At 36.5% G+C, this 22,474-nt stretch overlaps 2 protein-coding genes and 1 long non-coding RNA gene across 7 annotated transcripts; 1 reads left to right on the forward strand and 2 right to left on the reverse strand.

Moving 5' to 3' along the window:
- Window positions 1-6,302: 6,302 nt before the first annotated feature.
- Window positions 6,303-22,462, reverse strand: LOC135172632 (odorant receptor Or2-like). 5 transcript variants are annotated; one of them, XM_064138809.1, is made up of 10 exons: window positions 22,440-22,462; window positions 14,616-14,944; window positions 14,274-14,393; window positions 12,980-13,097; window positions 10,706-10,967; window positions 10,257-10,340; window positions 10,104-10,194; window positions 9,284-9,420; window positions 7,900-8,032; window positions 6,306-7,830 (listed from the first exon to the last, which is right to left on the reverse strand). In XM_064138809.1, the coding sequence occupies exons 2-10, from the start codon at window positions 14,757-14,759 to the stop codon at window positions 7,780-7,782; spliced, it is 1,140 nt and encodes a 379-aa protein (XP_063994879.1). In that variant the 5' UTR covers window positions 14,760-14,944; window positions 22,440-22,462; the 3' UTR covers window positions 6,306-7,779. The 5 variants fall into 5 exon arrangements, with proteins under 5 accessions (XP_063994881.1, XP_063994879.1, XP_063994878.1 ...); XM_064138808.1 differs by lacking the exon at window positions 22,440-22,462 and adding an exon at window positions 22,297-22,415; XM_064138810.1 differs by lacking the exon at window positions 22,440-22,462 and adding an exon at window positions 22,392-22,413.
- LOC135172641 (uncharacterized) lies at window positions 8,525-10,216 on the forward strand. The gene is made up of 3 exons (XR_010301148.1): window positions 8,525-9,184; window positions 9,267-9,501; window positions 9,941-10,216. It is a non-coding gene; the product is annotated as an uncharacterized LOC135172641 (long non-coding RNA).
- On the reverse strand, window positions 16,309-19,707 carry LOC135172629 (leucine-rich repeat-containing protein 15-like). The gene has a single exon (XM_064138801.1). The coding sequence runs from the start codon at window positions 19,647-19,649 to the stop codon at window positions 18,330-18,332; it is 1,320 nt and encodes a 439-aa protein (XP_063994871.1). The 5' UTR covers window positions 19,650-19,707; the 3' UTR covers window positions 16,309-18,329.
- Window positions 22,463-22,474: the final 12 nt, after the last annotated feature.

Raw genomic sequence — 22,474 nt, forward strand, 5'->3', positions numbered from 1 at the left:
TGATGTCACAAATGTTTTCCTCTGTTTTACATCGGCTTCTGCAGTCTCTCTCTGTTTCTCCTCTCTGACATTTATAATACATCCAGGTACAATTGTTATAACTAATATCACATGTCGATCTACATATCGATTTTAAACTCAAGCTTCCATTCTATTTTCCTTCCTTGGCCTGCCCCGGTTTACCTTCCACTACTACTTATTCCTCTAGTTGTTCCCTGACTGGGTTTTGTTCTTGTTGTGTTATAAGAGTTTCCCACCCCGTTACCCTCCTTTCCAACCTCATCACATCCTGTGTCTCGTTCCCTCTGCTGTCTCCCTGCAGGAACGATAATTGAATTGAGAAAAAACTTACAATTCCAAAAGTGATCTTCTAAAAATTTTGTACGATTTTCAATAATCTCTGAATTTACCCAAAGGGTAAAGCTACACGCAAAGCAATTTTGGATAAAAATAAGATCTCTAGAGGGTGAAACGTGGAACGAAATGACAATCAGCCACTTTTGTGGGAAAAATTAGACTTGCGAGGCTAATTTTTCTAATCAAATCACCCTCGTCCCTCGTCTCGTCCCCTGAAGGTCTAATTTTTACCTAAACTTTCCTTCCCTGCACTTTAATCACTTCCCTAACCGGTAATTGATCAAGTCCCCTAATTTTTATTGAACACTTCTGCCCCTGTCAACGGGGGAAAAATTATCTGGTGAAATTAACAAATAGCGACATAAGCACAACCACTCATTCTCGTTGAAGTTACGTCGATACCACGCCTTGATGCCATAAATTCAATCGTATGAAGGTATCCATAGCAACTGTCTCCCCAGTGAACGCCAGGGGATGGTTATCCGATGCCTTAGGGTTGAACTTCATCTGACGGATCCCCGAGGTCAGGATGTAGGCGATATCTACCGAAATGGCGGAGAAACCGGGCATCTGATAAGCATAGACTGCGATATCGGTAATTTACCGTCAACATTGCTCCACATAATTTTTCTTTTATTCCTCGTAAACGAGGAACGTCACATCGGTAAAAGTCAGGACAACATCCTGGAATGTTATAAAGTATCAAAATATTGGCATTTTCGGATCAATGAAAGGAGCCATTCAGTTCGTTGAATGATTTCATAAAAATACTGTGTAGGGGGTGGACTCTGAGGGGGTTGGGATAGGGGAGGGGGGAGGATGGTGTCCAGTGGTTGTTTAAGGATTTGACAGATCGTTATTCAGAAGGTCTTACCATTTTGCTGACCAGGGTTGTGGTCTGGTCAGTGAAACGAAGGCAATCACTAGTTGGAAATTTTTTATTTAAAAAACGTGTTGACGTTTTTATTGAAAACGTTTTGAACGTAAAATGATTGAAGTTTTTATTAAAAACGTTATCACGTGTTTTGTTATCGATTGAGTTTGACTCAGGGTTAGAAATAGATTTAGAGGGATAATTTAATAGAACAGATTATATGAAAATTTAATAAATTATTTGATGGAATGATTTTTCAATTGATTTATTTATATGTATTTATGTAGATATACAGTTTTATAACAATCTGAGGGTTTATTCGTATGAATCTAAATTCTTATGCTTAATTAAATTATCTTAATTACTCACTAATTTTGCTATAAATCCTTTTACTAAATGGAATTTTTGAGCGTCGAGTTAACTAAAAATGAAATAAGTAGGAGAGTTATTGAAAAATAAGGAAAAATGAGAAAGAAATTGTATTTCGTATAGTTTTTGTATTTTTATATTTCCATTTGTTTTTGTGTTGTCATTCGGATGAGGGTGAGTCATTGACTCATTTCATACGAAATGTTTCATTTGTTTTTTCGATGGAGCTATTCTTTTTTCTCAGTCTCCGTAATTAATAGCGATAATTAAGATGATGAAAATATTCAAAATTTCAGTAGCGAAGTGGGAAAACGAGGTACGTCACTTCTAACTATTGCCAAGTTTTTGATGAATATCTCAAAATCTAGAGGAGATAGGAAGATTATCATTTGAACCATTTTTGTGGAGGGAATGAAGACCTACAATAAATGTTCTAATAAAAATTCCACTATCTCTCTTAGATTAGGAGTTATTGTTGAAAATCTGGACTGAGAAATAAGCCTCTTATCTCGTTTTCCACTTCGCTGCTGATTTTAAAAATTGTAGAATAATCGAGACTTTTGGTCGTCGCAATAAAAAAAAAATTCTATTACAATAGGGTCAAACATCGGCCCTATCGACATCTCGAATGTCCGTCACACCTATTAGATGTCTCATGGATTCAGTCCCCGGACGCGGTTAATTTCAATTCAGAACTCATTTAAGTTTCAAATTATCACTCGCAATTTTTATGATTCCACCGCATTGTTGCACCCGTTTGGTCTCGTTGCATTGGAAAAAATCCTTTGTCATCAATCGATTGATGTCGTCATAAGGTTGTATAGACGAAAGATGTTTGCAATCACTTGGCAAATTTCAATGCCCGTATTTTTCTCCGCATACTTTCGCTGAGGTTATTGCTATCCCTGCAATCCGTCCCATGTTTACAACACCAATGCAGTTCTTTACGTGCGAAACTCCAAAAGATTTACCGATATTGTGTATACCTGAAGCATCGTAATAATACAGCTAGAATATCTGGGTAATAAAATGTTGTCCACTATTTTTCGGGAATTTCACACAGTTCGGTTTCCTACCTGTTCTTTGACGATCCGCACGTTCTGTTGAGAATTTATAAACACAAATGTGTCTGACTAAATCGAATTCACTCGAATTATATGGCCATTACCGTCTAAACCTTTGTTAACAAGCAAAGATTATTTGGACTTCAGTTTTTGTCACCAGTTTTCGAATAAGTACAACAGAAGAAATTTTGGTAAATAAAATGAGAGTTGGAAATCGATTCTGTTTCCTATTAAAAAATATTGTATACTATTTATTGTTTATTATATCAGAAATACGATTTGAATTTTCAATTTTAAAAAATGAATCACACTAAGAAAACTTTTTTGTCCTCTGACGGGAATTTAACACAAATCTTTGAATGAGAATTTTGGATATTTAGTTATACGAAACAAATATAATAATAAAAATTTATATTTATATTTATTGCTGAGGAATGGAAAATTTCAGTGCAAAATATATTACCAAAAATGTATTCGACTGCAATATCTTGTACAAAAATATATTCAGGCATAAATATATTGTGATATTGATATCTTTACCAATCATATATTATCGGAAAATACATTTTCAAAATTTTAGCTCATGACACTTACGACTAATCTCCACTTTGACGCACCATTTCCGCTCGATCGATCTTTAAATCCTTAAGACATCACAACTTTTTGAAATTTCCACTAAACAAATATCAACAATTTTTTTTCTTAAAATACACCTCTCAGTGCACCCCATCCAGATCAATAACAACCTCCACCCACCCTCTGCTTAAATTTCTTAACATTCCCCTGTTTCCGTTTTACTTCAAAAACCTTCTGAATCCTATAAATTCCCAAAAATACAATCAGCGACTCAAAATTCGTCCACCTCCACAAATACAAATTCCTCTACGAATCCATTCCTTCGCCCACCTCACAATCCCTTCAACAAATTAATTTTTTTCTCACCGCACTATAAACCACCCCCCAAACCCGCCTCTCAAAGAATTTCCTTTCCAAATTTTCTACCGCCATATTGGAGGGTGGAATATAGAGAAATTCACGATCACTTTAACGAGATTAATCCGGAAAAAGTTGTCGTTAATATTTGACGAAGTAGCTCGGGAATGTGCGCCATTACATTTCTTATGAGCGACGTTGAAATGCGCTCCCTACCCCCCCAGTTCATAAAATGTTCTTCAGGGTGTGCCGGAGATTGAGAGGATTGGTTGATTCACTGGAGAGCTAGGGTGCTACCGTAACACAGTTCCCTTCAGTAATACCATGGCATTGGTTCTGGGCCCATAATCTCACCCCCAGTGGCCCCAATAACAAAACTTTACAACCACCTCCCCAACCAGTATCATTCTACCCTATCGTATATCTTTCGTTCGTACCCCTGAATCCATAAAGTAAGAATCCTCATGAGATGACGTCGCGCATACTGTGCCGACCACCTCTTATACGATTCCCTGGCCCTTACCCCCCTAGCCTTTCACATCAGGAACGCAGTATTCTTTGTTATCCTGTTGTAAATTACACTATCTATACAAAACTATATATGGAGCTACTGTATATATATTTATAACACCGACAAGAGAACTATTCTTTGTTTGAAGGACAACAGTCTGAACACGTTCGAACGCTTTCGGAAAAACGTTTTTTTATTTTCTCGTTTAGTATTTTTTAAATTTTTGCTATGACTTATCCTCTAGGCTTTGCTTTTCTGTTTGTAATGAGACTATAAAAAATAATATAAGTATTATAGGTGTGAATTATAAGTATTAAAAGTATTGATTATTGAAAATATTCACAATCTAAAGTTTTTGTAAGAAAAAATTTCGTCAGAAATGAAAAAACCTAGAATATTGAATTTTTTTAATTGTTACCAGGTCAGGAGTCGAATCCAGTTCCCCTCGCACCTGGAACATGGGCCTCAGGTCGAAATGGAATGGAACCACCGCCGTCACAATCAGAAACGAGTGTTAAAAAAAATGTGAGGAAACTAAAAAATCGTGAGAAGTCAGCTGGAACTTCAAAGAGGGAGAGGGCAGAGGTAATGTAGACAGCAGGGGTATTTTAGGATCTATATTTGTCGTAGAGGATCCAGGCGAGGAATCCAGGCGGATCCAGGATTGGAGATCGAACCTGGGAGAGGCAGCGTGGAAGCGCAGTGAGAGAAAAATATAATTTTGCTAATTAAATATTCTTATAACAAGAATGTACAGCGGATTTTTCAATGGCAATTTCGGGCATTCATTTGTCTAAAACAAATGTGATTGGCGCAATTTTATTTTTTTTGGTACTGCAATCTTGAGTCCATCTTTGAATCCTATATTGATATAACTTGAGCTGGATATGCTCCTTCGAATCTCAATTTAAAGGCGTCAAGTTCATTTTATACTTCCTCTAAGTATATGCTATTGGAGTAATTAGGTTTATTATCAATGAGAAATAATGGTTAGAAAAACTAATCGACGTAGACGGTTTCAGAGTGTCGTCACTCAGTTTATAGTACACAATGATTTCGTAAAAGGAAAGAACCGAGAGGAGTTTCATTAGGTGACGAAAATCCTTTTGATATTTGTCCAGTCATGAGTTTCCTGCATTTTAAACTCAATTAAGATGATGGTGGAAGCAAGATAGATCCAGGATTGGAGATCGAGCCTAGGAGAGGTAGCATGGAAGCAATGTTGATTCCATCATGGAATCCTACATTAATCCAACTTGAGCCGTATCTGGTTCTGGTCTGGAAAGAGAGTCGTGTTCTTCGAGGCCAGAGGGCCCAGGGTAGAATGAAGCTTGATGTCATTGTCGAATCCAAGACTGATTCAAGCTCTGTATTCAAACTCTAATTATAAGGTTCATAAATTACGTACCTCAATGTACGTAATTATATTCCACTAAGAGACTTCAAGGAGTTATCAATGATAATTAATTATTAGGGAAGTATCAAGCAATTGAAAGGGTTGATCGAGGATAGTGGGTGAAGCCTCGACTGAGACTGGAAATTCCAGTCTGGACATTTAGTTAAAGACCTCAAATAAATAAGTTAATTGTTCTTAAACGCACGGAGAGAAAAATTGTTTGAAAATGATGTACCTGTTCCGTAATCTGCCTGTCAAAAAAATATTCGGGAAAATTACGGAACATTTACGCACTTTTTCTGTGAACTTTCAGGAAAAATTCGTAATTCTTACGGGATATAGTTTTAATTGACAAATTACAGACTAGGCACGTAATTAAAAAAAAAATCTCTGTATAGATTTTACTTATTGCTTCCCAATCATGCATTCATACTCCAACACCATCTGATACGAGAAAAAGTGTTACAACTTTACCCGGGGGATGAACTTAAGTGTTAACGCCCTCGGGTGGAAAGTAGTCACTTTCTTCCCGCCCTTCAAAGAGCAACATACGAAATTTCCTTTGGGAGCGTCTTCAAGAAAATGTGCGTATCGGTCGGGAAAACACGATTGTCCGCCCGTGACCCACAATATAATTAGCAAGTAACAACAAAAGAAAAAAATATAAAATTTAAATAAATAAGAATATGAAGGAAGAATAAAAGAAAAAAAAATTGGAATTATTTTCTTCTGACGTGTGGTCGACAGATATAGCCAAGGAAAGTCCAACCCTCATGGAGTGCAATACCATCCCCCAGTCTCTCGCTCAGGGGGTTGCCATGGATACTTTCCAGATATGCCTACTACGTCAGCAACGAAGGCGTGGTATACATGGACCTTGTCGTAATAGTGGATTGATGTCGAGCCAAGATACTGAACTCGACTTTAGATACCATTAGAAATATTTTTTTACTATCCAATTAGTAAAGGGAGGTAAAGTAGTTCAAGTGGGGTTAGATGGACAGGAATATTCAGACTGAGAGACAAATTTAGTAATACAGAAGGATTATTTTTTGGTCAACCACTCGGTTGTGTTCGATAGTGCGAAGGTAATGATTAATCGATATAAGGGAATATATCGGCACTTTTAGAAGTGATTGATTAAATTTTATGCCTCAATTGTTGATTCTGAGACTTCAAGACATGAACTCATGCTTCGATCAAATAAGGGTTCGAATCTATCGTATATTGGTTCGATTCCCTGAATATTTAATCGAATTTTAATATTAATTTGAAGGTATCGCGCCTTTCGTTCTTCTAAAAACTTACTGTAGATGATATCAATGGAATCGTATGTAATAAAATATTTTTAATGAAATAGTCGTCCATTTTTAATGGAATATTTCATTATCTACGGTCTATTGGGAATCCCCTGTGAAAACGACGACTTAAAACGTTGAATCAATAGGATTCTGTTTTTATACGAACGAATATGCACTGAACAAGATATATTTGATTAAATTTACCATATTTTTCTCTCAGTGCGGTAAAAATCACGGAAAATTACGGGGTTCACGCACAGATTACGAAATTGACTGGAAAATTTCAAGTGATAATATGATAATCATTTACAGAAAATTATATAAAAATTACAGAAATTTCAAGGAAAATACAACCCTTCAACCCCCTTCAACAACCCTTCACCCCGTAAGATGCGTAATTTTGTATTGAATATTCCTCTCCCAGTACAATTGAGGACGAGGTGCAAAGTGATATCTAGAAAAAATTCCAGTGATGGCACTTGGAATATGAAAATTTAAAAAAAGTTACTTTAAATGAAATGAAACTGATAATTTTCAAAGTTTTGAAATCGTTACTTTAAATCTAGTAAAAAGTGATTCTTAGAGTATATAATGTGATGATATACGAGTAAACTGTCTTGGGTGGAACATCGAGGATGAAACGGGAGGATGAAATCTCTAGGATGATCAGTCCCAGGATGAAAACCTTGGGTGGTGAACTGTCCTATTACTCATTGAAGCTACAATTCCTGATAACAACAAACGACTGTCAAATGCGTCCCTTGACATTTTTTCTCATTAAAAAAATTCAAGAATATGTTTCATTCATTCAAACATCTGGTTTTCGTACGAGAGGATCTGTTGAACGAGATTGCAACGGCAGTAGGCTATTTTTAATTGCGAATACCACCGAGTCGTCTATTAGAAATCATTTACACTAACAGCACTTATTACAGAACAGCTAGAATTTTTCTGTTGTGAATATCAGTCTAACTTTACTGCATGGCTAGAAGGACCGTGAAATATGACGCTGAAGCTTTCGTGGCCTGCAAAAAAAACGAGTATTAGAGTTTCTAACTGCACTGGAGAAATAGAAGAAAAATAGATAGTTTTACCGTAACAAATAATTCCAGGGAGAGAACCAGAGTTTTGCCTGCTCCCAATGTACTGGATGTTTGACTTCTGAGTATGGCAAGTTGTATTAAAATATGCGATTTTATTGGAATGTTATACCACTGGAGATTTGTTCTGAAAAGTTTGGAGTTCAGAAAAAGTCAACATTAATAAAATTAACTTGAAAAATTAAATCAATGGGAATATTAAATTTCAAATTAATATTTAAACCTATGTTAATATTAACTTTTAAATTAGTATAAAATTTTCAATTTAATTTTGAGTGAATATCTCTCTCTGGGTGTAGAAAGTAGAAAGAAATTTTGGATAAAAACTAGACTTCCAGAGGGTGAGACCTGGTATTCAATGACATTAAACCACTTTTTAGAGTAGATTTCATCGAAAAAATTAAACGGGAGACTGTAATTTTGGATAAAACCAACTTTGGTTTCATGTTTCGCCCTCAGGAGGTCTAGATCAGTAGCGGAGTAGTAAAAACGAGATAAGTTACCCCATTTCTAAGTAGAGCTTTTGAGCAATATCTCCGAATGTAAGGGAGACAGCGGAATTTTTATTATGACAACCGGATTATTTTATTATGCGGATTATTTTATTATGATTTTATTAGTTACAACTCTTAATTCGCTTCGTAAAAACGATTCTCACACGGAGAGAAAAATTATTCAAAAATTATGTACTTGTTCCGTAATCTGCCAGCAACAACAATATTCGGTAAAAATTACGAAACAGTTACCCACTTTTTCAGTGCACCTTCAGGAAAAAATCTAAAACGTTTCAGAAAAAGTGTGAAACGTTCAGTGAAAAATACGTAACTGTTCCGTAATTTTTAGTAAATACTATTTTGACTGGCAGTTTACCGAATAGCCAAGTATGTTTTCAAAAATTTTTCTCTCCGTGCATGGAATTTTATTTATTTATTTGAGTTTGCTGAAACCTATAGGTTTATAAATCTGCAAACATGTATTTACAAAAGTACCTCATGTTAGGAAATTTAGTTTTTCTTTATCATATGTTCAGAGGTTAAGCAGTTATAAATTTATATTACATTTTTTTATAAAATTGTCTATAATTACTACGCATTCCTTATTCAGTCTTTTAACAATGATTATGTTTGGTATGATGGTAAGTGTCCGAGCGATAGAGCGACTGCAAATCATGAGATGTCTGTACCGCTCATGAAGAGGGCAGTTCCAGAGAACATGATCAAGGTCCGTCCATGGAAATGTTGCCATCTCCTCTACATTTGGAGATATTCATCAAAAACTGGTCAGTAGTCAAATGCGACTTATCTTGTTTACCATTTCGCTACTGAATTGCTAACGAAAATTTCATTGCGTGCGGGATGCAGATAAATTGCTATCGTACAAACTGGTCTGGATGCTGCGGCTGTGATCCATCACTCTCTGAGCGAAGAAACATATGACGAAGAAGCGTGATAAGACGGTAAAGACGTAAAGGCCGTATTGTATACTCTCTCCAATTCTATCCAAATGGCGGGCCGTCTGTGGAATCAATTTGAATTTTTGTATAAACAGTTTGTAGAGGACGAGATTTTACGAGACGCGAGGAATTTTATAGTGATGGTAATAAGATTAATATTAGTTATAACATTGAGAAAATATAATTAATAATTAGTTCTTTACGGTAGCTCTACCCTGTTAATAAAATCAATGATTATCAAAAACAAGACAAAATTTTTAGAAAATTCAATCACATTTGAAGTCATAATTTGTTTCTCATTTTAATTATAGTTTCTGTTATAAAAAAATAAACTTAAAAAATCAGAATTTGACAGAGTGTCTTATGGGAAAATCAATATTTCCGGTGGGTTCAAAAATTAAAATCTGAATTGTCGATCAACAGACGTAGAAAATCGAGGAGTTTATTCACACTTCGTGAAAAATTCATCGTTCGAGAAACAAATTCTATTATTTATTTATAAGAACAAAGTGTTTCACACAATATCAGTATTTATCGAAATTTATATAATACTGGCTGTGTATGAATTTTTCCGAATGTTAGCCATGGAGTTGGAAAATTTGGCAATAGAAAATATTCAAAGGCATCACGTCCAGTCAGTAAAATACTGGCCCAAGAGTAAAGCTACTTTAACACATCCGCACGGAATAGTTCATTTCCAACCTAAGGAAGTAAAATACCATGGGATGCGTCAGAAAAATCTCACCTGCAATCCAATTATGCTAATATTAATAGCCGATACTCCCAGTAGAACCATATTATTCCAGAGAAATGTACTGTCCAGTAGTTTTGTAAATCTGTCCAATAAAAAAATTAATTACATCCAATAACTCGCTCAACAATATACTGAATTTCGTACTCAATTGCGCGATTATGTATTTGAATGAAGGTCCGGAGGTGATTGTATGCGCCGTCATTCTCTGGCGTTTGTTGCAGATAACATCTTTACCAAAAATAACATTTTTTAGATAATAGGAGTCATTACGGAAAGAAATAAATCTTTACGTTAAGTATATTGTATGCTTGATTCTAGTATATTATATGGTCAATGGTAAAATCGACGGAGCAGTTACGCATTTTTTCACTGAATGTTTTATACTTTTTCTGGAACGTTTTGGACTTTTTCCTGAAAGTTCACTGAAAAAGTGCATAACTCTTCCGTAATTTTGACCGAATATTGTTTTGAATGGCCGATTACGGAAAAGGTACGTAATTTTGCAAGAATTTTTGTCTGTATATATACTTAACCAAAGGAATTTGTGTTTCTGTAATGATTTTATCATTGTTTACTAATCAGTTCAATATTACCCCGCTGCAGCGAACAAGCCACAAACATGTTGCGCGCAGAGGAAGAAAAATAAATCGTAGGAGATTATCATCATTATCAGGATGACGATGGACATTGCAATAGTCACTGTGATAACGTAATAGTACTTGTCAACATCGATGTAAGGATATTCCAGTGGCATGTAAAATGGGGGGATAGTAGCGTTCACATTGAAGAGCTTATAGATCAACTTTAGTTGCAATGATTTTGAGGTGAAAACCAATCCAGTTGTTAGGCATCCAGCTAGAAAAAAAAATCGTTCGGTTATTTTATGCACTTCAAATATTGGAAAACGCAACGATGAATGTGTAGTGAGGAGTTTCATTAAGTTTGTCGTGAGAGCGACGGGATCAAAATTTTTCACACGGAGCGCTGGTGACTCGGTGAACGGTGCGCTTGGGTTAGACCCAACACTTTTTTCAGATTCTGTACGACTCGCCTCGCGCATGCGCGAATAGGTACACAGCCAACTACCCTGGTAGGAGATGAGGAATGGCCAAGAGTGAGCCAAGGCTCGCCCAGTGTTGGGCAGCCCTGGCTTACCCTCGGCTGACTGTCGGCGATTCTTCGTCTTCTACCAGAGTAACTCCCTGAGTGTTAGCTCGACCCCTGATGGCGGTGCGTACCCCACTGATTTATTCCGCACGTTTTCTCAAATTATTTCTCCGGCATGAGACGGCACGTCGACTTAACCCCTTGGCCTACACGATATCTACCAATTGCTCGAGCTATAATACGCAAGAAATTCGAATTCAAAGTCTTTACCACGATTCAGACTCGTTGTTTTCGCTTATGGCACAAATTCTTTACCACGAGTCTGACTCGTGGTTATAGGCTAAAGGTTTAATTTGTTTTCTGTAAATTGGTTGACACTAGTTCTACGCTGTATTTTTTTTTCATTGAAAAATATAGTGTTTGATTAAAAAAAAAAAGAAAACTTTGATATTACCCAAACGAGGTGTTAAGGAGAAAAAATATATCTCGGGAGTTGTTGGAGTTTACATTTCGAATGTTCGACAAAAATTAATTTTCGAATGGAATGAATGGATCTTTGTATGAGTGGTATTTCCTTTATTCTAGTACGAGACATAGTCGCGCGCCACCGCGCGCGATTTGGTTAATCTTAATTGTTGTGATATTTTTTATTTAAGTCACATTTGCGGTGAGCGCACCTTATTTTAACTACTGTATGAGTAGAGCAGTTGAATTATACGGATATAAAAAGTCAATGTAATATTTAAATTCTAAATAAATATACCAAAATGATCCTGAAGTAATCGCGTAGGACGTTGAACACGTCATCATTTCGTAAACATGGATCTTTAAAAATTGCTGATATATTCACAGCTGATCTATTTCCCACTTGTAGGCAACATGCAAAATTTTACATGTCTTGAAGCTGTAAGACGACTTGGAAAATACAGGAGTTTCGATAAGATATAGATATTTACATTTGATGAGTAACTTATTTCATTTCCATTTTCTAAGTTTTTATTTTCTACTAATTAACTCATCCTTTGACTTGATTTACTTGATACTTGTGTACTTGTGAAATTCAAATTTTGCCGCTGTCAATGTATCTACCAATCACGAATAAGTGTTACGGAATTTCGATATGTTCGATTCGATTCGAGATTTGAGGTGTATGTCCTTTTTACAAAAGGGTTCCACTTGAGAGTGGAAAACATTTTTATGGGGAATAATTCTTGGAAGTTTTGGAGGTGATGTATGTGCTCTGTTTTCGACTGTATGCAGAGGTGCATGAGTGGGACCATTGTAGATGAGTGAGTCATCAGGTCCAGGGTGTTGCATCCCTTTATTGTATTAGTTAGTTCGTTTTTGGAAACGAAGCAGAACGGTCGTGCCTTTACAGCGTTAAAATAAAAGATATTAAATAAAAAATACAATTCACACTTTTCATTATTTAACCCTCATCCCATTTCCAATTGGAGTGATGCGAGATATGGAAAAACGTTCTAGGGAATTTTTTCAAAGTGATTATTAGGACTATCTGTAAAAAAAAATTCATCAGGAAATGTTGAAAATTTAATCTACAAACACAGTCTTAAGGGATTTTGACAGGAGACTCGCTTTCATATGAGATTCATAGCATCAGTTAGGGGTGAGGGAGATAATTCCAGGGGCTCAGAACACTTTTGTAGTATTTCAAATACAATGTATTCTCCAGACAGCACAAGGAACAATTAATTGTATTACCCTGACAACAAAATTCCAATTTATTATTGTTACATCACCTGAATATGCAACAGCCAACGTTTGTCCTTGCATGGAGTACTTATGAAGTACTTGCCGACCATTTTGCTCTGGGAAAGTTTCCCAATTTTCTCTCAATTTGTCCAAAATCGCTTTCATCTGAAAATCTCAAAAAATTTCCGCATCAAGTCATTTGAAAATTGACCGGATATTCAGAGGTTGATAAATTCAGAAAAACGTAAACCGAGTAATTCTTAAATCCAACAAGCAATTGGAAATCACTAGGAGCATAGTGATGCTCCGTAAAATATTTCACTACAAATGGCTGACAGTCATCGATGTTATTCAAACAATTTTGCTCTTAACAATTCCATTTTGTAATATTATACACGGAGAGAAGTCTGAAAAATTACTGTGCCCGGGACTAGAATCGAGGTGCAATGAAATATCTTTTATTCACATACAAAATCTCCCATCAGCACCATAAATTTTGTAATAAATTTTGTAATTACTGATATGTGGCTTCGTAAAATTTACTAAACAGCACTATAAAATTTCAAGATCAATCATTTTTTATTTAAGAGTAAATGAAAAATTAATAGAAATCTTTTAAAACTTCCTATCCAGGTCAGTTTATTTTATTGACTGTTCCTGCATTTTTTACTCTACTAACAGTAATTTTTCGGTAACTCATTGTGATTGGTGAACAATGAGCGTCGAACGTAGCCGATTATTGCCGACGATGGACTTCGTCATGGCATGAGACTTTGAATTTTTACGCGGCCGATATAGAAGTTTTCCTAGGACGATAACGTAATTTTACTACCCGGCATAGTAATTTTTCTCAGACCTGCAGTTTGCGCCGAGATTGTAAGGCAGCACAGTAATTTTTACCGTAATCACATTATAAAAATTCACATACTTTTCTGTCCGTGTAATTGTACGAGACCGATTGCGTGCCCCGCACGCCGCATTTAAATTGCCCGCCTGGAACCATATGACCATATGGCGATGGCATTAACCAATGAGGAAAAAGGTTTGGGTTTAAACTAAATTAATTCATGTCATCGCGGTTAATAAAGCGCATTTCCAACGTCGCTACGTCTAATTAGAAACGTGTGTTCACTCATGCGATTGAGTTTATAAAACCGTATTCCTCAGAACCCCTTTTTCGGCCTAGGTGTAAAAAATATTACTATGTACTTGTGCTTTCTTGAATGATATGAAATTGATTGAAATATTATGTATTTTTTGTTAATATGCACATGGAAAATCCTCGCGTACCTCAGCGGTTCCAAAACATCAATTATAACAACAAAAAAAACATCAACTTACCCTGTCCCAATTCACAAAATAAGTAATAGCATCACATACGAATGTCAGATCAATTAAAAAAACACTGAGTGATTCTATAACGACAGGCATATCATCGATATAGTTCCGCAGTGCTAGAAGCTGCAATCATAAACAAATAAAATGTTGACACAATCTCAAAAAATTTTGGAGACTGTCTAAAACCCTCGAGAATTCTTGACAAAAACTCGAAAAATCTTGAGAACTCCTGAAAATTTGTTTAAAAACTCGAAAAAAAAATTTGAAAAATCTCGAAACTTGTTGACAAAATCTGAAAAAATGTCTAACAAATGTCGGAAAAATTGAACGAATACAATTTCATACCTGAGGTGTAACTGTACCGAAAAAGCCTGCTGCAGCTAGGCAGCGGTAAAAGAAAGCTTCTTTATTCGTCTGATAGGGCCACACACCTAGTGTGTGAGACATAAACTTCATGCACCGATAGTAATACTGATCCCAAAATTTCATTTTCCAAGGACTTCCCCACCCGTCACTTCTTCAATTTTTATGTGACTAACGGAAATTGCTCGATGCGATCGTCAGCTTCCTCGGTACTCCTGGATCGATGTGACCCCACTCTACACCTCCCCCTTCCACGTGATAGAAATAACTTATGCACCCGTTTTGCCGGAAATAGAAAAAATAATGATCCCCTAGAAAAAGTTTGGGTTTGACAAAAAAATTGCTCATCACCATTACGCTGAAACTTTTCTTCCAGAAATGGATAAAGGGGTAAAATAGCGCGTAAAGTAAAGTTGCATTAGACATCAGGTCTGACAGGTAGAACACGTACCCAAAATGCTTCGTCAAAATGCACGTCATACCTGGCAGAAAATAAGGGGGAACTGAGAACTGAGGGATCGATAAAGATATACTCAGAGAATAATTCAGTAAAAGGGTGCGATTATTTTTTTAATCAACCACTTGATCTTATTTAATAATGTCAACGGAATAACTAATTGATTTTTTAAAAAAAGTCGGCACTTTTAGAGGACTGCGTGATTAAACTTTGTACTTCAATGGTTGATTCTGAGGGGTCCAAACATGAACCTCATGTTTCGATCAAATGAGGGTTCGAATCTATCGCACATTGGTTGTCATTGGAGACGTATTGTAGACGAGATTAACGGAATCGCATGGAATTAATTGAATAATGTCAAACTATTCACTGAAGGACGAGGGAAAGAAGCGGATAATTAAACGAAAGAGGAGGAGGCGTTTGAAAAAAAATGTTATCATTGGAAGTTGAAACTTATTAATATTGATGTATGTTTATGGCCAGGGAAATAAAAAAAAATCAAGTTCAGTGATAAGCTATTATATAAATTAGGTAATCACGTACGATTTATCGCATGAAGATTGGCTAGAATCATAAATGTCAGGGGTCAATCATTTTTCAACACAATGGATACAAGTGATCACTAATCTTGACCTCATTAATATGGATTCATTGAAAGATGCATAATGACGCCAGCAAAGTCAACTGGTATAAAATTTAGGAACTTTTTCAGATGTGAATATCAGAGAAGCGAAGTTTTTAATTTATTTTGAATGTGTATTCCCAGCATAAGAAAATGAGAATTTTAACAATTTTATTAGTATCGTATTTAGCATTTTGAGGATTTCTTCACCACATAAGGGTGTATTACTCCGGCCATATGAGGTAATTTCTAGAACAAAGATTGTATTACTGGAAAGTGCTAGTCAGTAAGAAAATCAAGATTAAAATGAAAAAAGAAAATTAGTGTGATTAAGAACGAGAAATAGGAATGAGTGTATATAGTTAGGACTACATTTTCCGATTACATATAATGCCAGTCGGTATTTTCCCTAAAATACATGTTGTCATCCCTTTAAAATAGAAATGCTATTTCTATATGATTTTGATCCTACATTAATACAAGAAAATTTAATGCACGATATCATGAACTTTTGGATCCATATTATGATAGCAATGACAGAATATTAGAAGTGGGATCAGTAGCAAAAGGCATTGAAAAGATTTACTCAATACAAATTTAGAGATTATACGATTATTTAATTTCATAATTCAAATAATGGTTCAAAAACGAATCGACGTCACCCGAGATCACGTCAAAATGAACATAAACAATAGTTTCAAGGGAAAGAAAAACAGAGGGTTCTTTCATTAAGTGACGAATTTTGATTTCATCTTCGTAACTAGTTTTCAATTTCCGGGAGAGAATCGTAGACTACAGGCAGCTCTTCCGTGTGCAATTTACACGACGAGAGATATTCACATATAATACCACAAGTGGTTCAAAATTATCGAATATTTCCCGATAGATTCGTTGCAAACAAATGAAGGAGTCAAGTTTTTCAGGCTAAAAAATCACGAGTGCGAAGCACGAGTGATTTTTCCTGAAAAACTTGACGACTTCATTTGTATGCAGGGAACCTAGAGGGAAATATTCTATAATTTTGAAGCTCGAGTGGTATTCAGGGGATTATTTTTCCTATCCAAATTTCGGCCAAGAGAATTGTGCCATGACATGAAAAGAGGTTTATTTGGTTAGGTGTCGTTTGTTTATCAAAATTATCAAAAAATTATCGCTGATATTCGAGGTAGGCTATACAAAATATCAACAAATGGTGCAATTCTATTAGCTGAAATTTGGGTGGGAAAAATAATCACATATAATACCACAAGTGGTTCAAAATTATCGAATATTTCCCGATAGATTCGTTGCAAACAAATGAAGGAGTCAAGTTTTTCAGGCTAAAAAATCACGAGTGCGAAGCACGAGTGATTTTTCCTGAAAAACTTGACGACTTCATTTGTATGCAGGGAACCTAGAGGGAAATATTCTATAATTTTGAAGCTCGAGTGGTATTCAGGGGATTATTTTTCCTATCCAAATTTCGGCCAAGAGAATTGTGCCATGACATGAAAAGAGGTTTATTTGGTTAAGTGTCGTTTGTTTACCAAAATATTCAAAAAATTATCGCTGATATTCGAGGTAGGCTATACAAAATATCAACAAATGGTGCAATTCTATTGGCTGAAATTTGGGTGGGAAAAATAATCAGTAGTAATACCCCAAGACCTTCAAAATTATCGGATATTTCCCGAGAGTTTCGTTGCCTAGCAACGAGAGGGATAAGTTTTGCAGGTTAAAAATCCCGAGCGCGAAGGGCGAGGGTTTTTCTGCTAAATTTATCCTGATCGGTGCTACGCAGAGAAACGGGAGGGGGAAATATCCGATTAATTTTGAAGGTCGAGGGGTATTTGGCTGGATTATTTTTTTCATTCCAATTTCAAACAATTAAATGTGTGGCATTTCACGTCATATGGTATGAGTTTTCACTCGTAGTTGTGGCTTCTCCAACGTATATTTTCTGTCTGCACAAAATGCAGAGAATTGTTTCCAAATTGTGGCTTTTGTCTTCACCGTATTATAAGGAACATTTTAAAAAATTTTTTGATCAATAATGTCCAAGGATTCTCCTCCAAATCTGCTCATGTTGAGCTAAAGTCTTTGAACTTGATATTTTCGAATGAAAGTTTTGAGGTCTGAAACGCGTACAAATTGTTTATCAGATATTTTCATTGGTTAGCAACAAACAGGGAAATATTTGATTAATATTGGAAGTAAAACTGTTTTACTTGTACCACGTGACGGGAAACGCCACCATTTGATTGGTTGAAATTGGGATGAAAAAAATAATCCGTAAAAATTACGGAGCTCACAGTCCGCTCATTGATCACGGAATCGACGGGGAAATTTCTAGCGACAGTATTGTAATATTTCACAGTCGATTCAGTCAAAAATCCCGGAACTTTCAGGAAAAATTGCGTGGCAGGTCCGTAAAATTTCCGACAATCGCATTTCGTTCCAGAATTACGGAAAAGACACGTAATTTTTCGTGAATATTTCTCTCCGTGTAGAAAAAATAAAATGCCTAAAGTTTAATCCACTGCATTTAGTATTCATTTATGTATCGCATTTCCAATAGAGATTATTACGAAAGCCGTCGATTGAATAAAAATGTTCAGCTAAACAGGAACTTGACGAGTCACCCTAGAACCTCAACAGAATCAGAAAGGCCCCAGCCAGCTCTGCCATCAGCATTAACAGGATTGATGTACAAGAAAAGTTGCTTGATTTCAGTAAAATTAAAAGCTCCCGAAGCGATCTCTTCAATTCGATTTGCACTCAAATCCAATATTTCAACTTTAAGACCGGAGAAGTCTTCAGCATCTACCTTTTCCAAACTGTTCTGACTCAGATCAATCTGGTCAGCACTCAACCCGTTGAAGGCTTCTCTTTCCAGTTCATCAATTTGGTTCTTCCGCAGAATCAAAGCATTTATCGTCAGTCCCCTAAAGGTTTCCGAGCGGATTTTTTGTATATTATTGAGAGACAGATCTAAAGTAGTGAGATTCAATCCAGAGAATGCACCTGCTTCAATCGTTTGAATTGCATTCTCTTCCAAATCGACATTCTCCAACGAGTTAAGCTTCCTAAAAAGTCCGTCCGGAACGTTCAGCAAGTGGTTTCCATTCAACCTAAGTTCCCGTAATGAAGGAACACTATCGAACATTGTTGTCTGTAGCGAAGCCAACTTATTAAAACTCAAATGAAGAGCTGTCACCGTTGGCACATCTTGAAGTATGACAGGTTGAAATCCATCATCATTGAAAGCGTTCAACAAGACCAGCTTTTTCAAACCAGTCAATCCCCTGAGGACACCCGATCTGGCGGCGAAAGAATTCATTGACAGCTCCAACGTCTCCAGCATATCCAGTCCACTGAAACATCCTGGTTCAAGATCAGTGATTTCATTTCTACTCAAGTCAAGATTCTTCAAATTTGTCACGTTGATAAATGCGTTTGAACGAACGGCAATCAGACGATTATCTCTCAACGACAGATCCACCAGATTTGGCAAGTCCTTTAACACATCCGTTGGAACGTCCTCGATTCCACAACCGATTAAGCTCAACCTTACTAGCGCACCCAATGGACTTAATGAATTTCCAGTGCTGTTGATGTATGCGTTTTTGATGGAGAGACTTGTCAATGTGGGCAGCTCAGCAAATGAGTCTTGTGATAGTGACAAAGAGTTGCTGGGTCTTCGATGATACAAACCATCGGTACGGAGATTGATATCCAATGCGGTTATGTCCGAATTGCTGAAGGCTTTGGGACCGATAGTTATGCTCTCGGATGTTTCTAAAAGGAAACGTTGGCTCAAGGTGTAATCACGTGTCACTCGTGTCAGGGTATCAGAGATTTTGCAAATGTTGAAATTTTTATGTTTGGTGCACACTTCGTCTTCACCGGATACAGATAGTGCGAGGAAAATTAGAGCGATCTTAATTGATGTGATCATGGTTTCACAAGTTGTAATCGACTGTCTGTAATCGGAAATTGCAGAGGACTAAAATTTTCATCGGGAGAGTTACGTTTACTGGATTAGTCTACAACGCCATTGGCATTTGACCGTTGATATCAGGCGGATCGCAGGTCCATGGCCAATGCTATTAACGTCATGTCAAGTGATAATGTTTTTAAAAGAGGCTGTATACACAAACAAATCATAAGTGTTTATAGAGGACTGGAGTGTGTGGTATACGTATATTAGTAGGGAAGTGGTAAAATGTGATAAGTGACTTTTGATTGCTGATTATATAGATTTTGGTGAATTTGTTGAAATCTAGGGGAGGAAAATGCAATTTTTATAATGTTTTTGTCGAATGAATTGAGTGCTACAATAAATGTTTGTTTGAAGGGTAGAAAAATAATTGCAGTTGGTAATCGATGACATGCGGTCAGTATCAAAAATTCTCCAGTGACACCTCGGGTCAGTAGATCAACGAGTTAATTAGTTGAAGTCGGGCAGTCTCAGGATGGAATAGCGTTCCAGGTAGGAAATCATCAATGGCCCAGGCTTCACCCAAGGCATTCCCAAGACTAGTTAAGCTTGGATCAGGCTTGGCATCCAAACGTGGATCAATAGTGGATGAGCATTGGAATGTAACGTGGGGCCAGGCCTGGTAACGAGGACTGGCCCAAGCTAACTTATTAAGGCTGGTCCAGGCCTTCGAACCAGCGCCGTTCCAGGCTTATATATTAAAAAATATCTAGGCTTTATTCAAACAGTTGATAGTACTGAACATATGCAGATCAATTATAAATGAACCAGATACCCTGTGGCATTCGAAAACTTACTTTACACTTATGTAACAATATGGGGTTAACAATTAGGGATAATACCATAGGACATTGCCACCCTTTGGTTTCACGTGTAAGTAAAATCAGAATGCCGCCTAGTTAAAAAGAAATAAATTTCAGCCAGTTCGTCAGTCTGGGCCCAGGACTGGTCGAGAGGCTATGAACCAAGGCTGAATGAACCAGACTTTTCCCAGGCTTGGCACAAGCTTGGTACCCAGGTTTGATATTAGGGAAGGATCCAAGCCTGGGGGTTCTCTGGTGTGACTAAGATACCAAGCCTGGTGGAGTCTAGGACTACCAAAGCTTAGTCAGCCGGGCCTAACCCACGGTTGGCCCGGGCATGAACTTGGTGATTCCTACCTGGGGTCCAGTCAATTAGCAGACATTGTCAGTTCATCACTATAATTCCGTACATTAAGGAGTACATCTCTGTAGTAATTATAAGGACAATTTATTCTTATATTTTTTCGTCACCTTTTCCATTTATATATCATCGAGAATTGATGATGAGACTATCAATGCAACTTTATTACAGAATTAATTATGAGTATTCGACTTTGGGGGCACGTGGACACCAATAAAGTTTTACAGAAAGCAGCCAGCACGAGTGACGTTAATTTTCCCACCGGCTAGCCCTAAACCACCCTTCCTTGAATTTTACTATATGGCATCCACCCTAACATATCCCGTCCTCAAACAAAGTTAAAAATTTTAATTAAAATTTTGCTATCTGTCCTAGATTTGAAGTTATTGCTCAAAAACGAAACTCAAAGGTGGGTAAATTTATCTCATTTTACCACTTAAGCCCCAAAATTATCGGGTATTTTCTCTTGCAGTATTATATGTGATAATTTGAACGTATTCATGGGTTTTGTTCCCATTCAGAAGAACCGTACACGGAGAGAAAAATCTGCCAATGTTTATAGTGTGATTGCGATAAAAATTACTGTACTGCCTCACTATCTCGGTGCAAACTGCAAGTCTGAGAAAAACTACTAGACCGCATAGTAAAATTTCTTTATCGGCCTCGTAAAAATTCAAAGTCTCATGCAACGTTTCCCAAGACGAAGTCCAACATCGACAATAATCGGCTACGTTCGACGTTCATCGTTAACCAATCACGATGAGTTACCGAAAAATTGCTGTCTGGCACAGTAAAAAATGCAGTAAAAGTCAATAAAATAAACTGAGCTGGATAGGAAGTGTTAAAAGATATCTATCAATTTTTCATTTACTCTTAAATAAAAAATGATAGACCTTGAAATTTTATAGTTCTGTTTAGTGAATTTTACGAAGGCACATATCATTAATTACAAAATTTATCACAAAATTTACGGTATTGATAGGAATTTTTGTGTGTGAGTACACGGAGAGAAAAATTCTGTAAAAATTACGTGCCACTTCCGTAATCCGTCAGTCAAAAAAATATTCGGTAAAAATTACGCAACAGTCACCCACTTTTTCAGTGAAGTTCCAGGAAAAAGTCCAAAACATACCAGAAAAAGTATGGCACGTTCAGTGAAAAAATGCGTTACTGCTCCGTAATTTTTACGGAATGCAGTGTTGACTGGCAGATTACAGAACAAACACGTAATTTTTCACGAATTTTTCTCTCCGTGTAATAAATATTCCATTGCACCTCGATTCTAGTGCCCGACACAGTAATTTTTCACAGACTTTTCTCTCCGTGTATGAACACATTCAATAAAACCCAATAATAATGGGAGAAATCGTTTCCTAGGAATTTGAATTGCGAAATATGTTGACAATACGAGTTTCTAAGGGCGCAATTTACTCATCGTCACCTATGGATTCTGTATTTTTGAGTTTCGCTGACGTGGTCTACCCTATTACGAAGCGTTTTGGGTACAATTCTGAGGGTTGAATATACGTGTTCCACCTGTCTCTCCTGACAAGCGTTCTGACATGAGCTACGCATTTTTTTTACCCGTTCTGCACTTGGTGAAAAATATTCTCGCACAA

This window comes from Diachasmimorpha longicaudata, chromosome 2 (genome assembly GCF_034640455.1).
Source record: "Diachasmimorpha longicaudata isolate KC_UGA_2023 chromosome 2, iyDiaLong2, whole genome shotgun sequence".
Taxonomy (NCBI): Eukaryota; Metazoa; Arthropoda; class Insecta; order Hymenoptera; family Braconidae; genus Diachasmimorpha; species Diachasmimorpha longicaudata.